Genomic DNA, 16,912 nt, shown 5'->3' on the forward strand with positions numbered 1-16,912 from the left:
ACTGCCCAGTCCCTTGATTTGTGAGCTACAAGGGGGATGCGTGTTGGGGTTAGCAGGCTAGTAAGGGTGCTTTGTTTGTGCAGACTAGTAAGGGTGCATTACTGGGCAGATTATGCTAAACAGTACTAAATTCTTCTAGCATTAATGTTTATACAATGCTGAATTCTACTAGAGCTGTAGGTATTGCCACTTAGGGCCCAGTTAGCTGCTCTAAACTTACTGGCATACAATGTATTTGCATTATATTCTGGCTTTACAGTTTTCAGTTGTATGGACTGTTCTAGAGGGAAAATTTGCTTTCTAGATGTTTGCTACTGTACAGGGCACTGCTAATGCATGCAAACATGCAAAATTTTATGACAGTACAGAAAAAAAAACAGGAAATTAAATAATGAGCCCTCTGAATAACAAAATGACTACATTATGAGTCCTTTTGTGTATTTCCTAACTCAGATATACTAGACAAACACATCCTGGTACAAGATGAATAAACCCAGTTCTTCTGATGTAAAAACTCAGTAGAAGACTCACAGGTGCAGTAATAATGAAACCACTTAAACAACTAGTTGGAAATTCTTTGCTGAAGGTATATTCAAAACAGTAACAGTGAGAGGAAGAGCATTTGTTTACAAAAAAATTCAGTGAAATGCACATGTAAAAGCAGGAAACAAAAGCGATCTCTCAAAATAACAAGTGCGATTTAACAATCAAAGGTACTTAACTTTTCCTGGATAGCACTGGATACAAGTAAAACACTATTGGAATGCCGGCTAGGACTACAAGCTTTGCTGAGCTCCAGCAAAATGAGCAGGAGACACTATGTACTAAAGGAAGGTTTACTCAAGAACAATGCTGGTTCGCTGGGTGGTCACTCAGTATCATGGTCTCTGGAAAACAATGGGTAGGAAGAGTACAGAAATATCTTATACTGTAGCTAGCAGCAATGAAAGAGAGGAGGGAAGGACTTTGGAAATCAGATAATCATAAAGGGTGGAGGGAAGAGAAACAGCCTTATAAATCAATAACCGCAGAAGGGTGGGAGAATTGGGAAAAAGGAATAAGCAGGCTGGCTACAGAGGCTAGCAATCAAATAAAGGCAATATTGGAGGTCTTTCAGAAACTTTAATGGGGGATGGGGCAGACCTAGAATGCAAGCAAGTAAATGATATGCAGAATATAAAAGCACAAACTAGAGCAGAGACCATTCTCTCACTATTGATCTTCTAATACAGGTCAAGGCACCAGACTATGCAGAAATTTCCCAGTAACACTTTAGCGCTGTAAACCACAAATCCAGTGAGCATGTTACTCAACAAATTGACATCTTCAGATTTGCTGTCAGTGGGTTGGATGTTTATGTTGTATAGGGGATCTTAAAAGTAACATAATTCATCCAGTCCTAAAATATCAAGGTGGTGAATGCTCTACATTTAATCTGGAAAATATTACCCAGAGTAGTATATCTAAAGGAAGTCATGGCAAAACTATCTGCTTTGTAAAGAGTTAGAAGAGTTAATTTCTAAGAATGATTTCCTTTGTGATCACTTTAGAACCAGCATTATATTAGTCCTGATCACTGTGGACCCTCTGGTGACACTTTTTACAATGAAACCTACAATATGTTTTAATCTAATTTTTTGGCTCCCACTCCTGCCTGTTTAGAATCTGTCTGATTGCTTTGACACTGCCCATTTGTTCTACACTGGACAGATGCTGGATATGACATGGCTGTCATCTAATCAGCCATCAGGGGATTTTGCTTCTTTGCCTTCATATCTTCTCTGCATTCTATCTAAGCACTTGAGTAAGGACAGAAAATAGGAAAAGCATGGGCCCTTCATCACCCTATCAGGCAGCCATGCCCTCCCATCTTTGAGGAGCTGTCTCTTGTTGGTTTCCACTGGAAATTCATTAGTAGAAGACATGCCCTGTAAGACACACCTCAACCTCCCACTCTGTACTATCCCTCATGGGATGGAAGCAGGGAGTGATTCTTCACTCCTCCCCTTCCCTAGTTATTTCCTACAGCACCCAGGTCACAAATCAAACCCAGGTCAGCTGAATACAGTCAGGGTTCCATCATTTTATGCATCCTATAGCATTGTTTAAAAAAATTGTAGGCCTGTCAGGAGTTCAGAATTATCAAAAATCTTGATCAGTGAAGAACTGATGGTCTCCATCTGAAAGACTTGAAAATACCTCCATGGGTCTTCATCTTTTCCTGTATGTATATTTGCAGTCTTTCTGTAGCCATTCCTCCACAGGCACTGTCATTCCTATTTTGACCCAGTTGTAAAACACAATTGTCACTTATCTTTTCACTCCTTAGTCTTGAGAAATCTTGGAAAATTTGCAGTCATGCATACTCCATGGATATTTCAGCATTAAAATAGCTTCCTTGGTAGATTAAATGTGGTATGCTTAGTTTAACATTAATCTTAAAAATGGCCTGTTAACATTCTTGACTTCTTCCTTGTTTTATACACTAATGACTTGGTCTTTATCAGAAATTGTCTCTCTTTCCTTCCTAATGCAACAACATTTAGAAAATAACTTGTGAGTAAATGAATTGCCCAGAATTGTATTTATGGACAAAAGTATTGCTGTTTTGGTTCTTGCTGATGTCTTGAAGAGGTTTCCCTCATTTGTGAAGTTACCGTCCTCTGTGTTAGCATTATCAAGACAATGACACAACCTCGCACAATGCCAGGGCACTTCTATGGGCTAGGCTTGTAAAGACCCCAGGGCCATTAACCTAGTACACACCTATGAACACCTATGGCACCATTTAGAAACCTGGACATCTGGGTACATTGCATCCTTTCTTTGTAACCTACTCTGGTATAATTCCATTGTAAACTATATATACAGCTCAGCTCCTACGAAAAATTGTCTGATTTTGTACATCCCTCAGCATGCAGGGTGTTTGTAAATTAGTTTTAATGGTTCGGCTTGAATATAGCCAATCCCTACTGATAAGCACATATAAGGGCACATCCTGTTCATAGATCTTGCAAAACAGCAGTTGCAGATTCTAACCTCTCTCTCCTAAATCTGAATACCATTCCAAGGTGCTTTACAGGATATAGTTGGCCATAAACAAAATGTCTGAATGCATGCTGAGACTCATGTCATGACTCTGGACATTTACGCTGCTTTTCAAGGGCCAGTCTTTCCTGGTCACTTGACTGTTAAGAGCTAGAATGGTGTAATCTCAGAATGTTTTACTATGATGTTGCATTAGCAATTTTAAGAAACATTTCTATCTTAGAGAACTGTTCTTTCTTCAACCTTACCCAAAATATATCCTGTGGCTCTGGCTTCAGTATATGAATGACAGAAATTACAAGGAAAATAACTTAAAAGTAAGGTCAAAGGTCGATGCACTGTTATGCTATGGTACAATGTTTGTCATGTTCCACCATGCTAGTGCTTTTATTTATGCTGTTATGCTTTCATCTTTGTCATGTTTTGATTAAATAGAGGTTGGTTTATTTGCAGGTCAACTCTGATTAATTTGCTAATTTTTACTATAGAGACATTATTGAAATGAGTGTTTACATTAGCTGGTTAAACATTACCGATTCTCTTTTCACTCTACTGCCCAGTGTCAGTGAACTGGAGAACTTCATCAGTGAAACTGAAAAGGGGTTGGCAAAAGAAGTAAAAGAAGGGAATTACACAGAATTAGTTGAAATAATGAGACATCTTATGGCTATCCGTGATAGACAGTCAACAACAGATGAAAATTTCAAACGATTAAAATTAACAGCAAAGCTACTAAAAATATATGGACAGCAGATACCTGAAGAGGTTTATACACAGTTAGAGGTAGGTATATATTTTATCATTCATCTATACTGTTAGCACTAAAACATATTTGTTGAAACTAATTTTTACTCTGTCAGATATACTGTCACTTAGTATTAATAATTTACAAACAATTAGTGCTATAAAACTACATACTCTACATGGTAAACATTGCTAAGTTCTAGAAACAAAACTAGGTGCTGCACAATTAAAGACAGAATAATTTATAAACATTACTGCAGCATATGGTATATATTACAAGACATTAGCAAGTTGAGTTCATATTTGAAAGTAAGAACTGAAAATAAGATGTGTTGAGAAAATGTTTGTGGATGTATTTTAGAAAATATCCAACTTGGAATGTCTGTGATGCTTGCGGCTAAGTTTATTGTTGAATGTCAGCATGTTTTAAAAATAATATTTTTAAAAATAAATACTTGCAAATTTTATTTTTGTAATGTTATAAGGAACTGCCAGAAGAATGGAAGAACCTGAAAAAGATTGCTTTCACTGTAAAGCATGAAGTAGCTCCTCTGCAGTCGAATGAAGTCTCAGTTATCAGAAGAAAATGCATACGTTTTGAGGTAAGATCATCTCTGAGCTTTGAACCAAATGATTTTTCCCTTTTTGTTCTGGTAACAAGCTAGAGGTAAGCTTCATTGAACCAGGAAATTGTAAACTCGGAGAAAAAGCTGTCTGAAGATAACAGTTCAGTGTTTGCTGGTAATGGATTCTGGATGAATCTGATAATGTAAACCCTTCTTCAAAAATGGGTGTGATGCATCCTCCTCTTTTGCTCAGAATTACAAATAATCCTCTCATTTCTGATATGTACTCAGTATTGCTGTCAGCAGACAAAATATAGATTTAAGTTTGTTGTATTGGACTAGATTGAGAATTTTTAAATTTAGAATTGTTGACTGTTCAACCCTCTGGGTGAAAAGAATTTTAGATCAGCTCAAACTGTAGTATTACTTTGCATCATTTAATTATTCATGAAAGTCATTCCTAGGCATGCTGCATCAGGCTTGGCTAAAGTAAGTATTGCTATAGATGTTCTATTATGATGCAATATTTCTGAAATAGACTCTGTGTGTGTGTGTGTGTGTGTGTGTGTGTGTGTGTGTGTGTGTGTGTGTGTGTGTGTGTGTGGGGGTGACGACCAAAGGATGGAAAGTTACTATTCAACTAATAATTTAGTTTTATTTTTCAGGTTAAACAGAATGAATTCTGGAAACAATTTAAAAGTGATATCATCTTTCATTTTGACACAGAAGACCCTTACATCCATATAGACAAGGTACACTACTTTTCATTTACTTTCACATTGTGTTAGTCACATGCAGTCCTATGACAAACAATATTTTGTTTCCCGCTTTTATTCTGCAAATGTTTGCATAAACAGGTCAGCATTTTTGTCATCAGCCATCACGATCCTTTACATAATGTTAACTGTCAACTTTTGATACTTTTGAAAAATAATTACATGGCAGACATGTTGCAGCACAGAACATTATCATTTTATATCTAGGATGTCGAGTTCATGCACATTTTTAGAGTTTTCATGCATAAAAATACATGCACATATATGGGTGTAAGTAATTTTATCTAAAACTCAACTTATTGAATTTCAGCTTGTCTAAACATAACGTCTCTAAAGTTATTTTATCTAAACCTGGAAAAAATCACTGATATGTTCTTTTACAGATGCATGAGTAATATTTCAATTTGCTGTATGACAGTGTGCTGTATTGTGCAAGGTGATGGCGCACTTCCAGTATTTTTTTCTCTTTCTTCGGCTGTAGTGCTACCATGTAGTTGTTATATTTAAGTTAGGGGCATAGGGGTAGAGCCCCTCCACATGTAGGTGCAGGAGGGGCTTGACTCCCCACCTGTAAAAAAATAAATAAATATATATTTTTTTAATTTTGCAGGTTAAGATAAACTGAGTTTAGATAAGGTTGAGTTTTGATAAGATGAGTTTTGAATAAAATGACATATGCCTGTGTGTGTGTGTGTGTGTGTGTGTGTGTGTGTGTGTGTGTGTGTGTGTGTGTGCGCGCGTCCGCGATCGTGTGTGTGCATGCATAAATTTGCTTCCCAGGAGAAGGCATAATACATAAATTTGCCCTCTTGAAAGGCACGACAGGTAAACTAGAGAACAGAACCTTGTTCTAATGGGCTCCATGGCTGCTTACCAGGAATTTTATTTTACTAAACCATTTAAACCTCAGCAAACAGGTTACATAAGCCTGAGTCCCAAACATCTAGTCACCAAATGTATTAGTGCCACAGCCAGATACTTAGAGGAAGAAAACATACCTTGCTATGAAGTCTTTATAAAGTCAGTGCTTATACAAATGACAGGCATAGTACTATATTTTAGATCACTGTTGTCAAGACACACATTCTGAGCTATTACAAGCTCTCAGGAGTACCCCCCCACACACACACACACAGTCACTTGGTTGACTGTCATCTCAGATGTCCAATTGTTATGAAATGATTGAAGTAATACATAGATTATGGCAACTATAACATATATCAGCTCCTTGCTGTCAGACACATGTGGTATCCATATATCCTTGCTGTCAAAAACATACAGTATACATATGCATGCATACAAATGAATAAATAAATAATCATAGCAATATATTTTGGCTTATTGTTGTCAGGTAACATAATAGTGCAGACTATTATGATATCACCCCCCACCCACAAACACACACACTTACATAACTCAAGCCTATTTTAAGACATACTTAAAACACTGTAGCATTAAGGTCAAAATATCATATCACCAACACAAATTTTCTCATAGCTCTTAGTGTAAAAGTCAAGGACAAAGCAAAAGGTAATGAAGACAAAAGTACAAAATCACGGACAGATTTTAAATATTGCTCAGAAATACTCAGAAAGTTGTTAAAATAACAGGTTTAGAATTACCATATATTACCATATATTTTCTGAAGGATATAATACATATATGCATATCTCAACTTCTCAGCTCAAGAATCAGGCACAAAGCCAAAATACTGTGGGATTAAATACCCCAAAAATCAAAGGCAGGTTTTAAATAATGCTCTTTTATACTATAAAAGATGCTAGAATAAAATGTCATGTATTAGCATGCATTTCCAGAAGGCTATGATGTGTAAAATTCAAATGCTCATCATTATTTAGTGGCTAATCTTCAAAAATTTGCCAGAAAAACACAGATTTTACCACAAGCAGACATAAAATATGAGGCACAAATTAGGGACAGCTGAAATACATATAAGATATGAAGTCTGAAATGCAAATGGCTTAATTATTTGATTGCAGTCCTCAACGATTGGCCAGGAAACAAAACATTAACAGTAGCAGATGAAACATATTAGGCAAAATAAAGGATAGGTCATCAATCTCTGTCTTGCTTTATTTACTCTGTGTTTTGACAGTTGACTCCCTCTTCTTTCAGTCAGACTGACTCGCACCTCACAGTAACAGACAGCAAACATCTGTAGTCTGGATTGAGTAATCCACACGTTGAATCCACAGCGCAACTGCAAAGAAAAAAAAAATCTGACAGTGGCTTGCAGACAGCAGCAGCAGCAGCAATCTGTGACAGTCCACATAGCACAAGTGGTCTCTTCAAAGATGAGGCTTGCCCCACAGAACAGTGGGACCAGACCCAGAGAAAAAAAGTGACAAAGGCAGCCAGCCAAACCAACAAACAAATCTTTTGGTCTGGAATCATCAGAAATTGCACAGGTAAACTGAAGTCTATATGTCCAGAAAGCTGACTTTATGGTAATGTTGTCAGTTCCACCTAGGCTACACTGAAACAAATCCTGAGTAGAATGGAACCCATGCAAGCCAGAGGAAAAAAAAAAGAGCGACCAATGAATCTTTAGACTCCTTTTGGACAGATAAGCAAGCCTCTTGCTACATCAGGTTTTAAAGGGCCTACACTTTTTTTTCTGTCTGATTCTGCACTGCACTGTACTGTTGGTCCTTTTATTGGCTGTAGTTGAAGAAGAAATTGGAGCCACAGAGTAAGTGGTAGAAGGGAGGCTAAAATCAAAGTACTTTGTCAAAAGCATTTGAGAGGCATAGTCATGATGTAAACACATGTTGGTCATGTCTAGCCACTGGCTTATTACAAAAAAAAAGAAAAGGGTATGATTTCTTACTTTTTATACCATCACTCGTAAGAGTGTCAGTGTGACTTACATCAATAACTTCCTTAGATTTTTTCTTAATAGCCATTTCTGACACAGAATTGTAAATACCTGTGACTTGGGGGTGGGGAAATAGCTGGCTTTGTTGCATTCATTTTCAAACTCAGAACCATAGTACCAAGACAGTTTCCAGCAGAGGTATGAAGCTGGCAAGGGCGCCCGCAGGCAGGTGCAAGGGGGTGCACTTGCACCCCCCTGGAACTGGATAGCCATTGGGAAATTAATTTTCTTTAAAAAAAAATGTTTTACTTTGTCTGTGTCAGTGGTGTAGCTGGGAGGAGGGGCATAGGCGGGCAGCACTTTTGGGGCTGTCACATTTAATTTAGTTTAATTTAAAAAAAAGTTTTTTTTTTTAAGGGCCTTCGTCTGTAAGAACGGCATGTACCATCAGTGTTCTTCGGTCCGATTCCGCCGCAGGCGTAATTTTAAATACAGCAGAGGCTGGCGGCTTTATTGTCAACGAGTGTTCAGTTCGTTCATGGGAAGTTGTGTGTGTATGTGCGCGAGTACAAGACATGAGGATGAAGTCTGAAGTGATCCAAAGAAGGCACTGCAAGCTTTATTTTTTAAGGGATCCCGAATGAAGATGAGCCATTAAAAACATGGTTAGATTTTTTACTTCTTCAGAAAACACTACTGGAAGTGGGAAGGTATGAGTAAGTTGGACAGAAATAGGGACAATGTTTGAAAATGTTTATTTTTATTTGCGTGGTTTTTAGCTGTAGTATATTTTCTGCTTAGATCAGTCAAAATTTTCTACAAATTGAATACTTACATAGTTTAAGTTTTTGGTATCCTTTCCTTTATAGTTTAAAGTGCCTTTTTGATTATGTGATTCTGACAGGAATGTATTATATGTATTGTAATGTATTATATGTATATGTAATGTATTATATGACATGTATGCCATTGAGGGAGAGGTAGGGAAGATATTAGGTCTGCTCAGTGTGTTTAATTAATGGGGATACTTTTATTCCTTTGATTTGTAAAGGATCACCTATGACATTCCAGGTGATCCATGCTTATTGTACACCAAGATAATTCTATTTCTTTTTTTGTGGTTTTGGAGATGAGTAGTTTCCCATTAATACAGTTACTGGTTGATTATCTTAGCTAACGTTACCCATGTGTATATAACTTTGATTCTGCTGTGATTCACAAGTTGGCTGAAGTTGGGACATAAGTTACACACTTGTTCTCCATTGTGGATAAAAATATGCTAGCTTATGGATTTCATTTTAGCCAGCAATTCATCATTACTATATTTTAACTCTATTTAACAGTAATGTGTGAACTGATCATATATAAGAATCTAATTGACTTATACCTTTCCTGAGTTTCTAACTTGTTTTGAAGTTAAGTGAAGAGCAGTAAAGGGTAATGTTTATTTTTAAAGTGCAATTTGATGGGTTATTTTTCTCTTGCTGCCTGTACACAAAGGGGTTTAATTGACCATTACTTTCTATTTGCCCTAATTAGGTACAAGGTAGGACAGAGGTATAACAGTTGGAACATTTTATAACAGCTTCCATAGTATAATGTATCAAATCCTAAAACCATCTATTTCTATGAGCAGTGAGGCAGCATGACAGTTTTTTTTTAAACCTAGGCATTTATTTTATTTCATTTTGTTGATTGGATAGATATCATTAAGCCTAAGGCATTTGAGAATAATAATAATGAAAAATACAGTGCTGCATTTTCTGGAATTCTGATGAATATTGTAGTGCATTTTAATATTTGATGATAATGAATTCAGTGCTGGACTTGCTTGGCTTGGCATATCACTTGGTTGTCTGCTTTCCTCCCCTTATTTTGAAAGTTAATTTCATACAATTTCTTTGTAACATACAAAAATATGTAAGAGAATACTTTTAAAAGTGTATTTTTGATGTGATGCAACCTCATTCGAACAATTTTGAGAGCATTTTGTAGATGGAACTTTTTCTGGGCTTAGTGGGTATTCATTCTTCCTGTTAAATTAGTATTCAGATTTCTTTAATATTTAAAGCTAATAACTAGAAAAGTTTATGCAAACCATCATTTCAAGGTAGGAGGATAATTACAGAAGCTGACAGTGGGTGGATACTTGTCTGTCTGTCCACCACATGGAATGGGAATGGGCAGGAGAATCCATGGAGCATTGCAATGAGACAGACCCCATCTCGAACTGTGTCAGCCTTCCGGCAAAATCATTGCTATTAGGCCCTGAGACTAAAGAGTTCAAGGCTAGGCAGTGCAATTAGCAGTAGTCATAGAGACAAAATTAGATAATTATAAAGAAGCCACTACAACATGTAATTTACAGCTGTTACCAATTTGTTCTAACAGGCCACAAGGATGGAGGAAATGATCCCCATCCATGTGATGCAGAGCCCATCCCTAACCCTATTTAAATCTAACCTTGACCAATGAACGGGAAATGGAGAAACTTAGTAACTAGCATACCCTCTAATAAACACCCATGTTATATAGGGGCACAACTGGGCTGGATTGCACAGCTAGGCTTATAAAGACCCTGGTGGTCATTAGCCTAGTATATGACTATGAGCCTATGAAGTAAGATGTCAGAGCCCAGAAGGGCACTGGTGCAGGTTCTTATAAACAGGAAGAATAGCTGAAACACATACAGTAGGTAGGGCACTAGCGATCCCTGATGTATATCTTGGGAACAGATTATCTACCTCCAAGTCACTATCGGCCCCATTTCTCTGACTACAAGGTGGCCATCTTAAATTCATCCTTGTCCACCTGATCAAATTTGTGATTTGTATGCCTCTGCCCTCGTCAAATCTGATTTCTTTCAGAACCAAAATAACATTTCAAGAGAACTGAACAAAAGGACCTTTATTCAGCCGTGTGTGTGTGTCTTTGTAAGTAAGAGGGATGTGGGAGTGTGTGTAGGGGAGGGTTCATTCCTCACAATTATCCAGATTTTTGCCTCATATTTTCATTTATTTGTTTCTCATAAAATTGTGTTTTACTGGCAAATCATTGAGGACTGAAGTCAGAAAATAATACCAGACATTTGAGCTTTAGACTTCATATCCTTCAGAAAATGTATACTAATGCAAAACTTGTTGTTCTGTCCACTTTCCAAGGAAGTAGGGGTTGTATGTGTCATACCTCTCAACTGTACAGATTTTCACAGAATGTCCAGATTTTAGCCTTATATTTTTGGTCTGTTCCTCATAAAAATGTTGTTTTTGTTTTTTGACAAATCACTGAGTTGAACTAAGGATTAAAGTCATTAAATAATGACATGCATTTCAGTTTCAGACTTCATATCATTCAGAAAATGCATTGGAACACAAATCCTGTTTTTCTAGCAATTTTCTAAATGTGTCCGTAGTTTTGGGCCTTTGTCTCCAACATCACAACCGGCTTTGTCCAGATTTCTTGTGTTAAGACATTGAGAGGTATGGTGGGTATGTGTGCCTGTATGTATGCATTATGCATGTGGTCTCAGGCTTCCTCCAGCATCAAGGTGAGTCTAGTGAGTTAGCTTCCATATATTTCTGTTAGTGGTCCTAGACTTTCTTCAACAGGTTCCTTTCAGGTCCCATTTTCGCGCGCGGAATTTGAATTTCAGATGGGCCAGCAGAGATGTTGTGTTGTGTCCAGAAAGAGGGTATTGCCATTAGAATCAGAGCAAGCAAGCCATTTCAGGAGCAGAGAAGGATTCCACAAAGGTAGGAGCAATGAGTTTTCCAGCTGTGGCACTTAGAGACCTTCCTTCATTGCTTCACAGAGAGGTAAGCGATGTTATCTGCTTTAACATTGTTAATTGGCCTAGGCAAGCCACTTCCCTTTTCCTTGTGCCGGCAGTAGTTTGAACACTGAAATGTGGACACTAGCTTAAAGTCTTCTTAAGAAGGCTGGGTAGGCTCAAGTTTTACCTTGGTCAAAGCTAACACCAGAAGGATAGAGTGTATTTCTGTACAACGAGATTAATTAACTGCCAAAGTAAATTTCCTCAGTGATGTAGCTTTTGTGTATAGATTCTACTAGTTCAAAGTCCTGTATGCTTAGAAGTTTGCGTGCTTTATAGTTGCTTTCCTCAGAGCCACTTTTGAATTGTCGATCATAGGTTGTTAGTCTCCCTGGTGACAGCAATGACATTGAAAAATACTTATTTTTTAAAATGATAAAAAAAGCAATCGACTTTGTGAAAGTTGCACATATCCTTTCCAGATTGATCAGTCACATGAGATGTAGACTAAAGTCTTTTAAGTTTAAAATAACTTCATTGCAACTTTTTAAGGGCTAACATTATATGAATTTAGGAATGTAGTTTACTTTGTGATTAAATTTGTGCTGAGTAATTGGAACATTGATTTGCTATGATTTTTTTCCATCCTGCCATGATGTAATTATTACTTGTCTGGCTGTTTAAAAACATGTGTCTCTGTGTTATATTAATCACTACAGTGTAGGATAGTGTAGTTATGCATACTGTAGTGGCCATTAAAATATAATGTAGTTATGAGTACTGTAATGGCCTTTGCTATGCAATGTAGTTATAAGTGCAGCCATATAGAACTATTATAGTGAATATGAAAGAGTATCCAATGTTTCAGGAAAACTAATACTGTAAAAGGAGATCTGTAAACCCGTTAGTATGGCAACAGAGTACAGAATCTGTGAAGCTATTGTATAAAAAGAAGCATTGCATTGAGGTGTGGTAGTAATGGGTTAATGAAATGGGTTTGCAATGAGACTAGCAAAATAAGATCTTTAAAACTGAGAAGTCTTAGTATGTCTGAAAGATGTAGTGATCGTGTGCTAGAGAAAGGCTTTTAGCGCTTGTGCATCATATAGAGAAGCAGATAATACAGTGGAAGATGCACTCTCACTGGACTGGTTTCTTGAATTTTTACTCTGCTGAAAGTCTGTTGAAATTCATGACACAAAGTAGTTGTACACATGGGGACACTAAAGATCAGCTCAGCTAGCCCTGTGAAGTAGCCGCTTTTGCTGCAGTACAGTTCTAGAGGGAATGCTAATCTGAGTATGGTTCTTGAGAGATCCTGTTCTTTGGCACAGTTCTGGAAGAAACTCATACCATCTAGCATCTAGAAATTCTTAGACATTTCCTTTGCACAGTCTTGAAGATATACTACACTGAAGACTGAATGGGAATATGATGCATTAGCTAAGTCTGAGGTCTTAAAGATGTGTACTGAGATGATAAGGTGAGATGTTAATTACTTACTTTGGTGGAAGGAAATAAATATAGAAACCATAACAGGATAAAACTGAGTGCAAACAAAACTAGTGAGGATGCAATATAAAATTAAAGGCAAAAACTTTGTTCTTCATTGTCAGTGTTACATCTTTAATGTATTTGAGTGTGTTTTTGTAGAAAGAGAGAAATATGAAATCTATATGTAGATGTTTTGTCATTCTTAATAGTTAGAACTACGTGTTAATTGAGTGTTGTACTTTGCTATGTCCATGGAGTTTAAAACAAAAAAGATAACAATGGTTGCATGATGAGCAGACTGTATCTTTAGCCATTCAATGTTTTGTGGTTTTCTGTTTAACTGCTTGGTAGGAGTATCCTTTATGTGATATATTTTATTTTTTACCTCTGATTCTTTAACTATTTGTTGGAAGAAAGGGACAGATTGAAGTGCTAGAGTGTTTCTGCTTATAAAGGGCCTAGCTAGTTATAACTTGGTACAGATTGTAGGTATGACACTCCGCACCTTATGCCAAAGTGATGTTTAACTTGAGCCATGACCGCAAGTGTTTGCGAGCTCAAGTAGTTATAAATGTTTAGCAGTGTCACATGCAAAACTGGTGCTGTAGGTCAGAATAAAAGGTTAGTTCAGTGCACTTTATTTTATATTAAATTCTATATTGTGATTCCTTCATACAATTTGACTTACATTTCCTAGTTGTTAAAAAGTCTGTGAATTCTGCTATTGATTTATATATTTTGATTTATAATTCTTTACTTTTAATTGTTTTGTCACTGAAAATGCATCCTTTAAATGTGTATCATTGATTGATTTACTGAAGTATTACATATCTTGTCCAATGTACTAAATGCTTTGTGTATATTAAGGTACAGTACATTATAACTTTGGAGACTTGTGTTCCTCATGTAAGAAAACGGGTTTGCTTACTACTGTTGGCAATAAATTTGGACTTGCTGAGGATGGTTTTACTTGTGCAGTTGGCACAACTTGGCAAACTCTTACGTATTTTAATTACTAGGCTGATGATAAATCATGTTTAGCAAAGTGCAAGTAGCACACATTAAGGAAAGGAAGTACCCTCTACTAGTATAGCTCACTTGACCTGTATCAAACTTGATGCTACAGATGACACACTTGTAATTCAGGATTCTCAGCAGACTGAGGATTCAAAGGGCAACTAGAAGAGAATTGTATCCTTACAAGCAAGTGATGTAGGTGGTAAAAATGGTGAGGTTGATAAGACTAACTGTAATGAAGATTATGCTTTTATAGAATTGGAATATCAAACAGTACTGAATAATAGGTGAAAAATTAGTTGGGTAAGAAATGATTTATTAGTAACTGGAGATTAAATTATTGAAGGAACTAATACCCACATTTACAGAGTGCTTAAAGAACATTGAATAGTGTTATGACAGCAAAAATATAGGATGTGAGAGTAAGGCATTAGGAATGAGTTTCATGGGAAGAGAAATTTACTGTGCAATTAACTGTTTTGTTTGGGTAACGGTAGCCACTGTTTGCCATGTAGAATTTGAAAGCAGTGTTAGTACCATAATTGCCTTTGGTGCAGAAGGCTGTGGATGCTACTCCCACACCAAGCAGATGAAGTGCTAGTATTGCATGCCCTTTCAGTTGCTGAGTATTTGATGCATTTTATGAAATAGGAGTTCTTCACTATGTGTGCCCTCCTTTGTATGAGATGCCTATGAACGTGTTGGTTTGTCAGTCATTCCCTATTGCAATATTAAGAGCTTACCATTTTTAATATAACATAGGCAATTTATTTTTCAAGGGCAGTAGGCAGTGAATTTGTAGATGAAACACTGAATATAAAGTTATTTTCTAGCAACAACCTCTTCACTGGTTTCAGATCTCTTTAATGTGGAATTATTCAGATGAGTTTTACTTCTGCAAAGATTCTGCATATTGATTGATATTGGTGGATTGTATGACAGAAGTTTGAGTAGAGTGGCCCTTTATTTTTGAAATGTTCTGAATTGGGCAGGTTGTCATTATTGGTTCATATGATTTGTTTCATTGCTTAAAGGAAAAATGTTCAGAACTATAAATTTAAAACACACTCTAGCAAGTGGTGCTGTATTATACAAGGGATATAATTCAATTATTATATAGTATAATTAATACAGTCAGCAAGGTGAATCAAATAATTTTTGCATGGTTCTAGAAATGTGTGCAAGGAGTCTATGATTTGAAAACAGCCCAAAGGTAAACTTACCCTGCCACTGGCCAGATGCATTTTCTTTGAATGCGGTTTCAATGCTGTTTCGTGAGTGTGGGTTTCAAAGGTAGAGAAGTTTTAATGCTAAGTCTCTTTTCATTGTAAGACTATTGCTTTGTTTAGGTTTAGTAAATGTCTATCAGTGTTTGTGCTATAAAATTTGAAATAAAAGTTGTAAATGAAATCCAAATTTCTGTAATCATTGTAGAAGTAAAGCATAAAACAGTATGCACACTGGGAGATTTGAACAGTGTCTATGACAAATGGGGAAAAATAGCCAAGTATTGGGACACTGGAATGGCTGCGTGGGCAGGGGTGGGGGTGGGGCCAAGTGGGCGTGGCAGCAGAAGGGGGTGTGTCGTGTGGGCGGGGCTTGGGTTTGCACCCCCCTGCAAAAAATCCTGCGGGCTCCCTTGGAAGCTGGTCATCTATTATTAACAAATTAGGTTGAGATGGTAGTCTTTCATCTTCCTTAAAATATTTGGTTCTGAACATAGTTAATGAGCTAATTAGTCAATGCCTTAGATTTAGCTAAACCTTCCTCTACTCACTAACTTGCCTCCAGAAGGTAATAGCATGCTAAAAGCAGCACTGGTATTTAAAGACTGAAAAACCAAATATGTATGTACATAAATCATATTTTTCTTTTCAAGTTGTAATCTCTGAAATTTAATTAAAGTAGTTGAAAATAGTTTGTGATTTGGAAAAGAATTACATTTGGTTGGAATTTTGCTTTGAAGGTACATTTGAATTTTAAGATTAAACTATGGATCAATATAGGAACAATAACAATCTTGCTGTTACAGGCCAGTTTGCCATACTTAAAACACCAACTGAAAAAAATGCTAGTACTTTTCAGAAAATAGCTTTGCTGAAAGCAAGACTTCTTTCAGTGGACTTAAAGAAATTTGTATTTTTTTTCTGAGCAATACTGCCATATTCTTTCATGCAAGGGGCTGTGCCCTCTGTACCCTTTTATTAATATAAGCAAATCCAAACATGCTGTGCCTCAGGATAGAGAGACTTACATCTTCTCAGTGGCCCTTGGCAAACAGCATAAGTCTGTCAGTGTGGCAAGGCTTCTGTTTACCACATTCAGAAATTAATATATTAGCACTGACATTAATATTTATATTTTTCCAGGAAAATACCGGTGAATCCCAGTTTTTGACCATCTGAAAATTGAAAAATCATGGCATTTTCACTGAATTTGGCAATGCAGGCCAAAGCACAAATTCAGTACAAGATATATTTCTGCTCACATTTATTATTTGTAATATTGACAGCTTGCATTATTGAGTGTTCTGTGCATAGAATTAATTTTCAATATATATTGATACAGGTGAAAGTTATGAAGAAATTACCATAATGACAGGAAATTATTTAAAAATCAGCAGTATAATTCCTGAATTTCATTTCATAAAAATGGA

At 36.6% G+C, this 16,912-nt stretch overlaps 1 protein-coding gene across 1 annotated transcript in view; it reads left to right on the forward strand.

Annotated features, from left to right (window-relative positions):
* LOC122805262 (dynein axonemal heavy chain 11-like) overlaps positions 1–16,912 on the forward strand; it is a 4,596,980-nt gene that overhangs the window by 999,751 nt on the left and 3,580,317 nt on the right. The window contains exons 15-17 of the mRNA XM_044075350.1: positions 3,609–3,831; positions 4,278–4,394; positions 5,024–5,110. Coding sequence (XP_043931285.1) covers positions 3,609–3,831; positions 4,278–4,394; positions 5,024–5,110 — 427 coding nt within the window. The remainder of the gene's footprint in view (positions 1–3,608; positions 3,832–4,277; positions 4,395–5,023; positions 5,111–16,912) is intronic.

This window comes from Protopterus annectens, chromosome 6.part1 (assembly GCF_019279795.1).
Source record: "Protopterus annectens isolate FY-2018-M chromosome 6.part1, PAN1.0, whole genome shotgun sequence".
In the NCBI taxonomy this organism is placed as follows: Eukaryota; Metazoa; Chordata; order Ceratodontiformes; family Protopteridae; genus Protopterus; species Protopterus annectens.